General features: G+C 37.3%; 1 protein-coding gene across 1 annotated transcript; it reads left to right on the top strand.

The window, feature by feature from the left end:
• Nucleotides 1-8,816: 8,816 nt before the first annotated feature.
• On the top strand, nucleotides 8,817-12,249 carry LOC136845509 (sodium-dependent glucose transporter 1B-like). Its single transcript, XM_067115688.1, is given in 5 exon segments — nucleotides 8,817-8,910; nucleotides 9,287-9,485; nucleotides 10,082-10,354; nucleotides 10,506-11,339; nucleotides 11,341-12,249. Coding segments are annotated over 5 exon segments (1,584 nt in total). The 3' UTR covers nucleotides 11,525-12,249.
• Nucleotides 12,250-16,013: the final 3,764 nt, after the last annotated feature.

Here is a 16,013-nt window from a genome sequence, read left to right as displayed (position 1 = left end):
TGTCCCATCCTTCAGTCCAGATCTCTTAAATTGACCATATTTAATAATGTATGTCAGACACCAAATTTAGGATGCTAAAGTATTTATGTTGTGAGAAACCTCAAAGAACATAAATTTAGACACTACAATTATAATTCTGTGTCAATGGACAGGTAGTATATGACTTTACAATCAACTTTCATGGCCTTATTGGAAAGTAGTTACCAAGTACTCAGTGTAGGAAGCCTTAAACAAAAATGGAAACATTATTCAGTATTTGTAATTATAAGACTGTATATCCATTGTACTGTATTTGTCTTTGGTCATCTTTTTGTGGCTATATTGAAACTGGTTTCCATTTAAATAATGTGGCAGTCTAAAAGTATTTTATCATGTAGAGTAACTTCAGAAACATATGTAAAGACACCAAATTTGTAATTCTGAGACAAGGAATAAGCTATATGTGGCCTCTACTGTGTATCATTTTACATGTGTACCAGTGTTAGCACTTCCATCAAATTGTTAACTGTTTTCAATATTTTGAAGTATGTTGTTCCTCTAGTAGACTTTTAAACATATACTGTATATACAGCACTGTTGTTTGGGTACTGACTGGAGTAAGGCAGAAAACAGAAAAGATTTTAGAGAAAAAGCAGTGGAGGTAAGATGCCATGTAGATTAAATGTTTTTATTTATTATTCGAGTGATTTTCTATTTATTATCTGGAGTGATAAGTACAGTAGATAGAGAACTATGTAAAACACAGTAGAAATAAGAGACAAATGATGCTCAGGGTGTTAAGAATATATGGGTAGACTGTACAGGGTAATATGTTCAGAGTTGGGTACAAGTTTTTAGGGATATAGACTATGTTTATGGAAGGTGTGATGCAAAACTGGATCTCAGACTATGACATATTGTTACCATGGTTTAATTTTTTCATAAGAGGATGAAAGAAGTCAGTGAAGAGATAGAAAATTTAGGGGAAGTTTGTTGGGTAAGAAAAGAATAGAGTTTGGAGTGGTTAATATATAAATGTAACACAGTGGTAGTAGATAGTGAAGAGAAGCTGCAGAGTTTGGAAGGGATTTTAAGAGTAGAAATTGGAAAATGAGTCTCAAAAAAGAATATTATAGTACTGTATAGTAAACCCCCTGTATTCGGGGGGATGCGTGCACCCCCGCGACTAGATAAATTCCATGAATACTTAAAACCCTCTAAAAACACTTAGAACTGCCTATTTTGATAGTTTAAACACAAGAAAAACCCTCTAAAATGCTTATACCTGAGTATTTTAATAGTTTTATCACAAAAGTGCATTTAGTCATGAAAATTATATGAAAAATACAGTACTTAGTGAATATTTCTCTGTGAAAAAAACTGCGAATGGACGAATTTTCCAAGAATAATGGGTGAATACGTGCCACAGAGAAATACGAATACGTGAGTCCGCGAATCGTGAGAACACGAGTAATGGGGTTTACTGTAGATGTCATGAATATTAGAATACAGTAGAAGTACAGTAAGTGCTTTATACAGTATAGGTGTTTGGGAGTAAGTTAATCATAGTAGGATGAATGAAGTGGGGAAATACAGGAGGCTAAGTGGACAGAGGAGGTAGCAGGAGCTCAAAGGAAAGGTTCAGAAGGGAAGAGGAGGACTGTGGCAATAAAACTAGGATGCATGAGAGGATTGTCTTAACTCTTTATGGAAGTAAAGTGTGGATGTTGACTGCAAATGGGAGAAAAAGGGTAGAAGCTTTGAAGGTAAATTTTCTGTGTTGTGTAGAGTGTTATAGCAATGTGGATTCAAAAGGTGAGATGATAAAGATGCAAGGAAAAGGTTTGTAACATTGATGAAATGATGGGTCAGTGTTTTTAGGTTGCTTGGAGAGATGGACAGTGAGTGTTTGGGGAGGAAGAAGGAGAAGGAGACCAAGAAAGTGTTGGCCAGATGGCATGGGAGATGTGCAAGAATGGAAGGCCTTGATGTCAATGAGATTGCAGCCAAGATAGGTATGAGGGAACAGTGTAAGATTATATGAATGATTATCTTCATATTTTGCTAAATGTTTATGGAGACTCACATTTGGAACCAAAGAATCTGAAGGCTATTGTTTTTATATAAATGACGATTGAACATGAAGAGGCTTACTGTTTAAGTTACTTCATTTATTGTAATTCAGTTACTGAGAGAAGGAATTTAACTGCCTGTGATTTGTCATCATTTACAGAGACCTGTAATTTGGAAACTTAGGTCACATACCATCTTCACAATTTATCGTCAGTTCAAGCGATTAGATACCATGGCAGACCATACAGAAGATAATGATCCCTTTGAAGAAGATATTGTTTTTGATCAGGCAGGTCTTTTAGGAAAGATGCCTGATCACGTCAGCAGTCAACAGTTGGCTTTCTGCCAACATTTATGCTGTTTATTAGAACAGTGTTTCTGTGTATAGCATTTATTGGACTGGTAAGTGATTGTTGATAGTTGAAGCTATGAAGACAGTTTACTTGTAATTTTGCTGACAATGAAGATAATATATATCGGTGAAGTAAAGTACATGTATAATTTTGAAATAGAAATTTCAAGCATCTTTTTCATCTTGCTGCCAGATTTTACCCTAAGTAGCCAATTTTGGTAGCACAACTTACAGTTGCCCCTGTCATCTTTCAGCCAAAAATGTCTCCTGTGTATGTCATGCACAGGAGGAAATGAAGGAAAAGGCTAATTTTTTCCCAATTCATCCCTGTTTTGATGAACTGGCTTATCCCAATTTTTTAAGTTTTGGAGCTTTCCATTCAAAATGTGTTAGTTTTTATATTCTATGGCATATAAAAATTTCAGCTGTCTGTGTTGTTAGATCTTCAAAAAATTTTCTTAAAAGATGAGCTAATTAGAAGCTCTGAATAGTATCGAAATCTTGAAGGCTATTCTCTCAGAATGAGGAAAAATGAGTTATGATAGTTCATCAAACTAAGGAGGAAATTGGTGGAACACATACTACTAAGGGATTCAGAGCCGATGAAGCATGGTTTTTTTGGCAATACCTTATCATCAAAGCATCAGATAATGGTGAAAGTTGGGAAGATAATATTTTATAACCCTACCCTAATTTTTGCAAAGTATCATTTAGTACCTAGTTCAATAGTCTGGCTTATCAGAGTAAAAGTGTGTATCCCATGCCAGAGCCATCAAAAAATCGCAGGTAAAGGGTTTTGAAACACAATAATGACGTTAACCTATGATGTCATGAGGCTCCACCCACAGTGAAGAGAAGTTTACATATGGGGGAAAACGTCTCTTCACTATGGCTTTGCCCACTTGCTGATGACATATTCACTAATTGATATTAGTACCCATCCTAGTTTTCAGCAATATCAATGATGGTGAATATTCTCAATGATTTTATTATTATTATTATTATTATTATTATTATTATTATTATTATTATTTTATTTTGTGGAGTTTTCAAAAGGACTTCCATAGCAGTTGTCGGACTAAGTTGTTAGCTTGGAATTCTTCCATTTTCTTTGATATTCGTATTGTTCCTACTTTAAAAATAATTCAGTGTATGTAATTCATCCACATAATGAACCAGTCTGTAGTTCATTTTGTTAGATCTACATCTATTCAGGGCGGGAATACAAAAGACAATCCGTTTTGTTTTACCTTAGGTTTTGACACTATAGCCTTCTATTTGCAGGAAGTCAGGAGTGGTCACTAGAAGTAGAATTCATGTCCTTCAATTGTTAGAGGTGAAAACGCCATTGTTTTATTTCAGTTAATGTAACCCATTGCTAGTTTTCTTTTCTTTTTATTTATATCATACAGCACCCTAAACAGCGCTGCATAGCCTTCCTACAGATTGTGTTGCATGGTAGCAGGGGCGCTATTTAGGTCTCGTGGGGGCAAGACTGAAGCCCCCAGCCTCAACTTTCACCCCACCAAGCCCCAAGGAACAGCAGCTATTATTTACCCCATTTGCTATATCTGTTATCATACTTATGTAGCTTCAAAACCATAAACAGCTTTCCAAAATAAAATATATATTGCTGCAAATGCATCAAAAATCTGAAAGAATGTAGGAGTCAAGATTTTGAGGGGCAAGCTATTATTTACCTATTTAATATCAATCAAATGTAAAACAATTTATATTGATATGCATGGAAAGGAGAATATATTGGAATCAGTTTGAATGAGGAACATATTGTTATAATCACGTATTTTAATAAATATGTTTTAGATATACAAATAAAAATCTAACACTATACTGTACAAATTTATTTAAAAATGTCTTCATTGTCTCTCTCGAGAAGAGGTCAGATTGTCTAACAACAGCTCCTGCCCATTTCTGGGGTGGCTAACTATTATCCACTATAGAAATAATTACCTATTCATGCTATAGTAAATCTTGCCACAGGTCTTCTCGTTTGTATACAAAGTGGCAAGCTGTAGTACAAATGCAGTCTTGCAACCATGGGACAACCCATATGCTGCTGGCCATTATCGAATTTGTTGAAGTCTAGATTGTAAGCATATCCATTCACCAACGACTTGGTGGATGGGCGAGCCGCTCACGTGTCATAATGTTTTTTAGGATCCTTGTCTGTGATTTTCAGTTCCGGGATTGGCAGCTTCATTTTTACTCTTTAAATATCAGAACTATCGAACTTTAGGTACTAAATAATACTTGCAAAAATTAAGTAGGGTTATAAAATATACATTTGCCAACTTTCACCTTTATCCGATGCTTTGGTAAAAAGTTGCTGCCAAAAACCGTGTTTCATCGGCTCTGAATCCCTTAGTAGAGAGTAATATTGTAATGTTCTATGAAATGCTCTCAGTGTCCAAGTTGTAAAACACTTTTTATGCCTTTATTGGTGTTAAGGCATGATAAAAAAAAAAAATAAATTAGCTGTGACTTCAGCCCTAGCTTTGTCTTTTAGTGATTGTGAGTCAGGTACTTTATCTGTGATTATGGCTGGTTCTAATCCCCATTTTTTCACGTTAAGAAATGATTAGACTCTCAAGAAATTATTAGACTCTGGCGTTTATTTGCCCAAAATGGAGAAATGGAGTGTCATGGCTTTGGAACAAGAACTGTTAAATGAGTTTATATTTTTCATTACTTGGGTCTCTGTGTTTCTTAAGTTGGAGCTTCCACCTGGCAAGACTGGAAGTTGATGGAGTTGAAGTAGATACTGCATTCTCAGTATTTTACTGCTCGGCCTAATTGGTATGCTGCTTGGAGGAATGTTAGTGGAAGTTAACTGGTTGAACTGGCCAGTGAGTTGTTCTTTGAAGCATCTAGGATAAGAAATGTGTTAACGGAATTGTGGCTGTGAAACGCCATGGTTTTATTTATTTGCAAGTAGCACTTGCTGGCTTCATAGAGGAAGGTAAATGTAATTTAGGTTCAGCCTAATATGCAGAGACTAATGTTTTCAGTAGTTGCTGCCAGATATGAAAATGACAGTGGTAAGAATTTGCATTGGATCCTTGGGAAGGAAAACCAAAGCTCTTGGGAGTTGATTCAAAAGGTAGGGGACGTGGGTTCTCCTTATCTAGACGTAGCTAACAATACTTACAAAAAAAAAAAGTTTCCTGACTATTAGCCCAATTTTTGTGATTTGGTTAGTTAATCCTTTAAGAAAATGTAAGCCATGTTTTCATTTGATGACAGAGAGAGGATGGAAACACATTATACCGTGAAGCTTCTAGTAAAAATACAGGACAGGTAAGTAGTCTTATGGAAAGTGTAAATACCATTGGTGTGAAAAATAATTGATCAGTAGCCAAAACAGTGGTGAGAATAAGTGAGGAGGAAGATTTTGGTATGCTCTGATAACTTTTTATCACTAAGGAAGAAATCAAGAGAAAGCATTGCCCAAATATTAAGACCAGTACTGAGATTTTTCCAGGTGGTGGTCATGTTGTGTAGCAAGGTGGATGTGAATACACAGGACCCATGTTATGTCTACAGAGTTGATAGACCAGAATTGAGAATTTCAAAGTGAAACTGATGCCTCCCCCTAGGTGGGAATGTGATATTATGTATCGCCAACAAATATGTGCTAGATTTTTAACTTTAATTGACAGTTAGATATAAGTAAAATCACAAGTAAGTGGTTTGTTTGTATGGAACTTGAATAGTATTTAAAATTTTGTTTCCTATTAAATTTTTATACAAAAACCTTGTGTAGCCTAACTGCTTAGGTTAGTCTCAGAGGAAAACAAGGTTAGAAAATGTGGAGTGGAAGAAACAATTTAAAGAATAATTATCGACTTTTTATTACTAGGGAAGTGGTTCTGACTCAGGGTCTATTTTTTGTAGTTTACAGTACTGTGAGAATTGCATTTAATTTTTTTTTTGTTTTTTGGATAAGAACATTCCTGTTAATGCAGTGATATGTATGCTTTTTTTATTATTTACTATATGCAATACTTGTGTTACTTTAGGTATCAAGTATTTAAAATGTAGTATTTTGTATTTTTAGAAATTCTGTACATTGGATGACAATTGAAAAGGCTAAGGATTATATTTCAGGCTCTCTTGTTCGACATATACAACCGTCAGTTTTGATGTTTGTGAGCCTTGTTTGGGTGGCAGTGTCTACAGTGTTAAGCTTTCACTGTACCAACAGCCTTTTTGGTGGACATTCACAACCACTGCTGCTTTAGGTGTTGGCCTAGGTTTTCTGTTCACAGGTGAGTAATCCTAACTAGCATTTCTAAGTTATATAGCTGGCATTATTTTATAAATAAAGTGGGTGCAGGCCATATTTTCTCAGGGTTTAAACTAAATTAGACTAAGACCAGAATTCAGCCTTTGAGAGTCTTGTTTTTAAGTTTCCCTTCATGGTATGCCCTTGTTTTTCTTAAACAGAACAAACCTTTGGTCCTAACATAAGAAAAATTCTCTAGTGCCAGCTGGAGTCTGGTTAAAAAAAGTTACAAGGAGTTGGTGGCATCGGGAGAGGACCAAGAGGGTGGTGTGAGGGAAGAGGAGCCGACCTCCCATATCCCATCTCAGAAGCATCGCATCAGTTTTCTCTGACCGCCTTTGTAGGAGGTCATGTTGTTGACCTCTCTCCTCAGAGCCGGTTGTTGCCCTCTTCCCGCCCGCTTATGCCCTTGGATCCGGGTTTTATCTTTTTTTTGTGTGTGATTTGTGTGATTTTGTGTACAGTATCTTGTGTGTTTCTGCTTTAGTTTGCAAACCCACAACCCTACTTCACCACCAAATCCCAGAGGAAATGTCCTGTCCTAGGGTTGATGGTAATCCTTGCTCATGATTCCTGCCTTCCTTTGTGAAAGACCTTCATTCCACTTGTACCAGATGTAGGTCTCACAATTGCAGCATAAGTAACCCATGCGCTGATTATGCTGATTGGCCTCCTGAGCAGTGGAAAAATTTTGATAAGAAGAGATATAGAAGGAAGTCTATGCCACTTTCTTGGGAAGGGTCTGCTTCCTCATGGTGGTATCAACTTCATTCCCTTCTGTTCTTGCTCTTATTTTCTGAAGTTTTCTCGCTGCTTCTTCTTCCCATGAAGATTTTACTTCCTCTCATTCTTCCAATGCTTCAGTCTTAGAAGATTTGATTGGGGTGCAAGAGATCTTGTAATTGATTTGGATGCCCCAGCTCTTGTGGGGGGAACTCCCCCCCCCAAGATAGTAGAGGCTGCTCCCCCTCGTACTGTGTTTTCAGGAGGCAACGCACAGAAGATGATGGAGTGTTGGGACTCCTTAGGCCTACCAGGCATACCAACCCTTTCCGGCCTATTGTCTCACTGTTTGGCTTCTCGCTCTCCAGTTTCATCCACCGTGACAGTTTCAAGACCTCTGTCTCAGTGACGTCATCCCATCTCTCTTTGACTAGAACTGTCGCCTTAGTCTCCTCTCAGCTGTCAATGACACTTGCCGCTCCCTACTCCATGACGTCAGCCGTGTCGATGCCATCAATTACCACGTCTTCTCCTTCTGACTCCCTCATCCAATCTGTTTGCGATAGAGTCAGGTTTCTTCAGGAAGAAGTTCAGTCAGTCAGACGTGAAGGCATCCAAAAAGAGACGTAGATCTCCTTCTTCTTCTTCTTCTTCATCTTCATCTTCATCTTCTTCCTTTTCATCTTTGTCATCTGCTCCATCCATTCCTATCAGATGTTGGAGGAAAAGAAACTTAGTAGCTCCCCCATTCATGAGTCTTCGTCGGTCTTGCTTCCTCTCAAGTTTCCTTTCAGAACTGTTCTACTGTAAAGGCACGCTTACTTGTTCCTCCTACTGTTTCTGATGCTCCTCAACCAGCTGATGATGTGAGGACTGTCAACCCTTCAGGTTGTTCTCCTCAGAAGGTTTCCGCTGTTTCTTCTGCTGTTCCAGGTCCAGGTGTTCGTCAAGTCCATAGGAAGAATGACAAGCCCCATCAAGAAATCGAAACCGATTGATCCCTCTCCCAGAGATCTCCAGCATCTCACGTTCATGTCCCACGTGCTGGAAGTCCTACAAGATTGTGCGAATTTCCCCATACTCCATCTTCACGTCATCGTTCCTGACCACATTCTTGTGGAAGGCACCGTTTCCAGCATTCCCACTGTCATGGACTGGACCGTGATTCATGCTCCTGTTCACATGGCCATGATTGAGCGACTCTTAACAAGATTGCTGACATGTACATGATTGTGACTCGCACTCCCGTTCACGTGGCCGTGACCATACTACATGTAACCTCAGTCCTGCACAGTATACTGGAGAATCATGTTCTTCACCCCTATGAACAGTGCTCCCGTTCACACATCCGTGATCAAGATACACACTCTCGTTTGTGCGGCCATGAGTGATCTTCACGTCACAGGAATCCTTCCCGGTCTCGTGACCTGTCACAATGTTCACTGTTTCATCATGATTCTCGTTCTCATTCCCGATGGTGCGACTGAGACCAAGACAAAGTTCCATCTTATAGAGATTTACAGGCTCCCAAAAGAGTTTTAGGCCCTGAAAGGGCTTATGCTCCAGTTTTTTATCAGGATGAATTATCTGTACAGTAAACCCCCATATTTTATATTTTAACTGCATATTTTAAAAATAGTAATGTTTGATACATGAACAGGCTTCTTTGTCTTCATGCAAAATTTTGTGTACTGTATATAAAATGAAGTTTAAATGTTTGTCCCTTGTTTGATAGTACTTGATATAAACCTTATTCCTCTCAAAACCAATGCTTGATTTCAGTATTTCATTCTTGGATAGAAATTAACCTTACTTTTTCATTATTTGTAACAAGTATATCATGTGTTTTTCAGGTGGAAATGTTTTATGCCTAGATCTGTGGGGCCGACAAGGTGGTGCTTCACTACAATCTCTGCACTTCAGTTTTGCTGTAGGAGCATTCATAGCACCCTTGGTAATCCATCCATTCTTTGTTGGGATGCATCCTGCAGAATTACACAACTTGACGGTAGTTCCAAATGATTTAACAGCTCAAACTTCAGAGGCAGTACGGTATGTACGAGAGGCTAAAGACTTTGAATCGTTAAATTTCAGCTCCTTACTCCCGAGGAAATTAAAGAGCTCACTTACCCTACTCAGCATTCTTCTTTTGAGCCATCAGCTAATGTGCCTTCAGATACAGCCATCACGCTTTCTAATAGAAATCAAAGTGAAGTTGTTTCACCAACAACTTCATTACCCCCATCGAACACCTCATGCAGCAAATAGTACTGAAAAACCCAGTGAAGTGAAAAAACCTTCATACACCAATGGAAATAACTTGAAGCCGGATTTTGAATCACGATGGCAAAAATCTCCCAAAAAAATACAGAGAGTAAAGATGGTAAGCAGCCTGATAAGAGTGAAAGTACCACTGTCCATTCTTTGAATGGGGCTGACAGTGGTAATCTTTCTACAGCTGCAACATACACTAGTAAAGCTGCAGTTACTGATGGCATTACTGGAGATTTCAACGAGTCAGAGTCCTCCTTCCATGAGTACTGCCAAAATTTCACTTTCTACTATTGAAACGCTGTCATTAGAGGAGGTTAAAGCTCCTTCCCAAGAGCATTTACCTTCTAATATACAAAAAATATATCTTCTACTAGCAAACCATCTCCAGTGAATATAACTACTCCAGCTTCCACTTTAATATCCTCTACATCCACAGCTGCAACTGTTGCAACAACTGTGTTTGTAACCACTCCATCATCAACAACAACAACCACAACAACATCCAAACCACCTAAGATAATTACTGGGCAGTCATTTTCTGTAACTCCTGTACCAAAACTGATAATGCCTGGTCCCCAGGATGAATTGCATGGAACAGAAAAAGAATACTTTACTTCTAATGAGAAAATTATAAAACCCAAGCTGCAGTTAGCATAGATCCTGAGAATTTAGGCTTGGATAATGAATCTGAAGTAAGTTTTCATCATGAAATGTATGTTGATGACAGTCCAGTTGATGATAATACTAGCATACCAGAACCCGAGGTATTAGATCTAAAGGAACCTGTCAAGGATGAAGCATCACTTTCTATGGAAGCTACCACAGTTTCAACAAAAATCCACTCGGACAGTCCATAATACATTTTCTTAAACCAGGAACATACAGTAATGGTAGTGATGAAAATAACCAGTTTTTAGATAATATGGCTCAACATTTTAAAGAATATGGGGTAACTAAAGTCCATTTAGCATACATATGTATTGGAATATTCATCATCCTTAATGCTCTTATATCTGTAGTTATCTTGTGTCATAATCCCAGAGAGCCAAGATCAAAACAAGAGGATGGAAATAATGATGAATATCACAGAGGAAGAATGATATTGTTTGTAGTCATATTTTCTGTATTCATGTTTATGGCTGAATCATTGCAAGGAGCAGTTCATCATCTCTTAGCTTCATCAACAACAAACACTGGACTGGATGTCATTAAAGAATCTGGGTTAGATGGCCAGGCTTTGTTTTGGGGTCTAGTGTGTCTGGTTCGCTTTTTGTGTATTATGTTATCAGGTTGTTTGAGGCTAAAACCTGGGAAACTATTAACTATAGCAATCATTTTCTCTGTGATTGGCTCCATATTCATGACCATAGGATCTTTTGGTAAAGAGGATTTCCTCTGGGGAGGGATCATTTTTATGGCCTTAGGATTAGCTCCAATTTTACCTACTAGCTTGCTTTGGATGGCTCAGTACATGAGAGTTACTCATCGCATGTGTGCACTTATGATAATTCTGGCCTCATTTGGGAACTCCATTACTCACCTCGCTTTAACTCATGTCATTGGGAGCTCGCATCTTTATGCATATATTTTAATTTTTATTAGTGGTAACTCTCTATTCTTTTTATTTTTATCAATGTATTTTATATACTGCACAACGTAGTAAGACTCTAGGTGTACCAATTGGATATCAATTAGCTAGTCAACATGAAGAGGAAGATAGCATAGAACTTACTCCATCTGGGAGTGCAGTATTTACACCAAGTGATCCAAGAGTAAGAGAAAATGGAGAAGCTGGGCAATCACTTTTAATTGATTAAGATAAGTGGTAAAAATGTAAACTTATTAGTATTGTATATCATATTTGCACACTATAAATTGAATTACATGTACTCAGATGTTTGCGCAAGTGTGTATCTCTCTCTCTCTCTCTCTCTCTCTCTCTCTCTCTCTCTCTCTCTCTCTCTCTCTCTCTCTCTCTCTCTCTCTCTCTCTCTCTCTCTCAGGGCAAAAGTGTTTATTGCTTGGAAAGCTAGTTGCAGCTGGAGAAAAACCATTACCCTAACGTTCTTATAGGGATCATTCGGGTACAGTACAGTACCCTGTTAAGCTCAATGACAGGAAGACTATTTCTAGCAAAAGCTTTATTATATTGTCTCATTAGAGGTTTTGCCACTTGCAGTTTACACTGTCTGGCATGCTAGATGGTATTGAAGGGTCTTTATAATGTCCCTTTGTCCCCTACTACATTCTTTTTATCCTTGCTTTTATCTATTTCATTTGGTCTTTTCATACTTAGCTGTCCAACTTCTTTAACTTTACCTTGCTCTTATATAAGAACAAATCTGTTGGGTTAGACTATAAGAGTTTAGAGATGTGATTAAATGGGCTCAGTAAAGTAATTTGTAACACAGGAATATTAGTAGCTTCGGCTATATTGTAACAACAGGTAATTTTTGTAAATTACATAAAACTGTAAATGTATTCTTGCACTCAGAAGCAAAGGAAGAGAGTAGTCAGAAGAATAGGAATACAGAAATAAAAACTTTGGAAATAACTCAAGAAGCATTAATGGAAATTCTCATTAAGTATAGATGTAAAAGTTAAAGGAGAAAACCATTGTAGGACATTCAAAAGTCAGCAGAAGCATGTGGTGTGACATCTAGGAAGGACTAAATAAAGAAAAAACATAGTGCACAGTAAGGTAAGAGAATACTGTAATGTATCTTGCAGATAGATGAAGGGGAAGTTGATGATAAAGGTGTCAAGGTCAAAGAGGAAGATGGAAGAATAGAATCATTCTTGGCATAGCAGAATCAGATTGATGAAAGGAAATGTGTAAGATAACAAAGAGAATGAAAAAGACTGAAAAACATTAAATTGGCAAAGTATATAAAAAATGGAATGGAGAAATAGCTGAAGAGAGAAATAATGCAACAGTGGTTGCAGGATGGGGCAAATATACAGGAACAGGAAAATGAATAAGAATTGGAGGATGTTTGTGAAGGTTAAGAGTTCCCTGGTGTAGATGAGAAATGCTAAGACCCAAGATCCAGCCGGAATAGCAAGCAGTTTGTTAAAAGCTTCTGACCAGTCATTGGAGAGTTGGCAAGAATACCGGGAGGAAGGAAAGTCTTATAAAGAAGAAAATGGACTATGATGTAGGGAATTAGTAATAAAACCAGAGGCGTGTTGAAATTGTGATGTGGTACACTGTGAAATGTAAGTAAGGCTGCTGGAGGTTGGTGTTGAAACAGGGAACAATGTTTTAGAGCAATGATGACCAGCACTCAGCACTTTTATAGACTTGAAGCAACAGTGGTTCCAGAGCATTATGATGAAAACCAGACAATAAAAATACCGCCAGTATTAATTTACATTGGTGGATCTCAAAAAACGAAATCGAGATCAAAAGAAGCATAGTACAGTATATGTCATCAAGTTACCAAAGCATATAATATAGAAAAGCACCATATTTAGTTGCTCAGTGGTATACTGGCAATTCTCCACTGCATTGATCAAAAGAGATTAATCCCTGCTCAGGGTAAGAGATTTTCACTGGCACATGATCTTAATGCCTTGTGAGTTAGGGTAGAATTTGAGGTGTCCATTATACCTGCTGAGTCATCAGCAGCCATTGCCTGGCTTTCCAGGTCTCACATGGTTAGAAGGAACACTGACATTAACACTGCAATGATGTGTCCCTTGCTTCTGCTACTCATTAATGATCTTAAAACTTCTATGATTTAAGTTACCATGAAAGATAACTCTAAAATTTAATACAGTATATTAATTTTGAATGTAGCCAGTTAGATTGGAAAAGGCATCTGAAAATGACTACTGTAATTGTTTCATGTACTTAGGAAGTGGGTACATAGATGTGTTTAATTTCAGTATATAAGCTCAATACTATTAAGCCTTGAACCCAAATCAAGAAACCTGCACTACCACGAGCCAGGGTTTTCTTTATTTGATGTATGTTTAGTAGTTATGGGCATATCTAAGTGAGTCAAGAGTGGCTTTTACAAACATATATATAGAACAGACACTCCAGATTTTCTCGAATCTTTGTGTACATAATGCTACCTTCTTTGATTCACCTGTTCTGAGATTCACTTCTTTCTCTCATGCAGCCATCATTTTGAAATATTTACCCTAAAGACATTTAGAAGTCTGCTGCTTTCATTCTTCCAACATCCATATTCACTTTCACTTTTTCATATTCCTGGTTCCCAGTTACCCTCACAACCTTTCTTTTAACTTCATGTACTGTGCTCTCAGCTTTCTTATGCAAATACAGTACTCTTAAACTCTTTACTAGCCTGTATTCTCTCTCTAATGATAATAACCAATCAGTATTGTATCATCTGCAGTCATCAGCCATTCCACATTCCACCCATGACCCATTGTATTTCCAACTTTGCTCTTTCAGTACATCTACTGGCCTTACTTTACTTCATGAACCAGTCCTTCCTACAGGTGTTAAAACAGCTATTGAAACTGAACAAAGCCATGTTTCACATCTATTTTTACAATAAACCAGCCATTCTCATATCTTACAGAGTATCTTAACATATGCTTCACTTCCATCACAAAAGTTTTTTTATCACTCTCAGCAACCTACCTTTGAATCACATTACCTTAACACTCTCTGCATTTCCGCTTAACATTTTAAGTTTCCATAGATCCAGTTTCTACAATTCCTCAGTATATTCATTTCCATCACCAAAGGACTGTATTCTCATCAGACAGCATCCCTGCATTTGCATCTCTTACTTAAAATCTATTTCTTTATGAACTATGTTTTCTATGCATATTTATTTCCTGAAGTAAGTACTTACCTTCTTCACATTGTGTTTTATTACTTGCCTTCTTTTTAACTTTATGTACACTTTTCCTGTTGTCTTGCAATTTCACTGTAATCTTTTTTTTTTTATTCACTGAACTAATTTAATCCCAGCATTCAGGTACATTTATTCCTTCTTCCCCATCCTCCTAAAACCACAAACTTCCTGCTGGCTATATGACCCCTTCCTGAAATTTGAGAAATTTCTACACACTTCATATATTCCTTTTATACATGTGCACACACTCAAATTCACATACTATATATAGATAGGTGGTAGATATATAGGTTTTGATTTTTCTGTTCTGGAATAAAACAAATTATTAAAAACATACTCAAAGAAAAATACTACCTATTGATCACTACTTAAATATATATGATGAAATCTTTGTGATAAGAATTTCTAAATACTGTACATTTCATATACTTTGTTATGGGCATTGTGCAAAGAGATTAAATATGAGTATATTTTTAATTTTAATAATTACTGTTTCAAAGTGATTTTATCAAGCTATCATTAAAGGTAGGAATCCTAGCATGTTTCTTTACCAGAAAAAGTATGCATTAATGGAAAATATGGTATGTTTGCTTGAGCCAGGTAGTTTAGTGAGGAATAGCATTTGAAAATACAGCACAAATACTGCACTATGATAATCCCCTCTCAAAAGCTCAAAATAAGAGTGCTTGTTCTAGCCTCCAGTACTCTATAATTTAGAATAAGTATTCAAAATAAACAAGTATAAAAAGGACATGGGACAAAAAGAAAATGACTGTACTTGGGTAGGAAAAGACTGTACTTGGGTAATAAACATTAATCATGTTTTGAGTATTCCAGGGACTATCTCCCTGTCTCATGTCTTCTATCAGTTGAATTCACCTGGGCATCTGCCTTACTTGATAGAGGGTGTATTGGAATGGTGCTACACAGTGCGAGTATCAGCTAAAGAGGTTCCACCTTAACCTAGGTTGTTTAGCTGTATGAAAATCGGCTACATTTAGCATGCAAATCTCTGCCTTTCCATCCTATATCACAGGAGAATTTATTTCATCAAGCTTTTGTCAAGTCCTGACACTCATAAATGAAGCTCAGTTGACAGTGAAGCTGGTTATGGGCTCTGATTACCGGACAGACTAAAGTCTCAAGGCTTTTGCCAAACAACTATTCAGGATGTGAAAAGGGGAGTTTCAGTGAGTATGACAGGAGAATTTATAGTCAGCTATCAATCAGAAGTTTAAGAAAAGAGCTGGACTATTAGTATTAAAGTCATGAAAACAGAACCTGTCAAGCACAAAGCTCAAGTGGTGCTGGATGTGTTTACTGCAGGAGCAAACAAGATTAGAAGTTTGGTGCATTGGATAGGTCAGGCCATTCCTTGCTGAAGCACTAAGAGTATGGCAGAAAGTGTACAGTACTGGAATAATAAGGCATTCTTGTACAGTAGGTTGCAGAGCATCAGCCAGTA

Source organism: Macrobrachium rosenbergii, chromosome 14 (genome assembly GCF_040412425.1).
Source record: "Macrobrachium rosenbergii isolate ZJJX-2024 chromosome 14, ASM4041242v1, whole genome shotgun sequence".
Taxonomy (NCBI): domain Eukaryota; kingdom Metazoa; phylum Arthropoda; class Malacostraca; order Decapoda; family Palaemonidae; genus Macrobrachium; species Macrobrachium rosenbergii.
The sequence above is the reverse complement of the archived record's forward strand: the minus strand, read 5'-3'. Positions and strand labels throughout refer to the sequence as shown.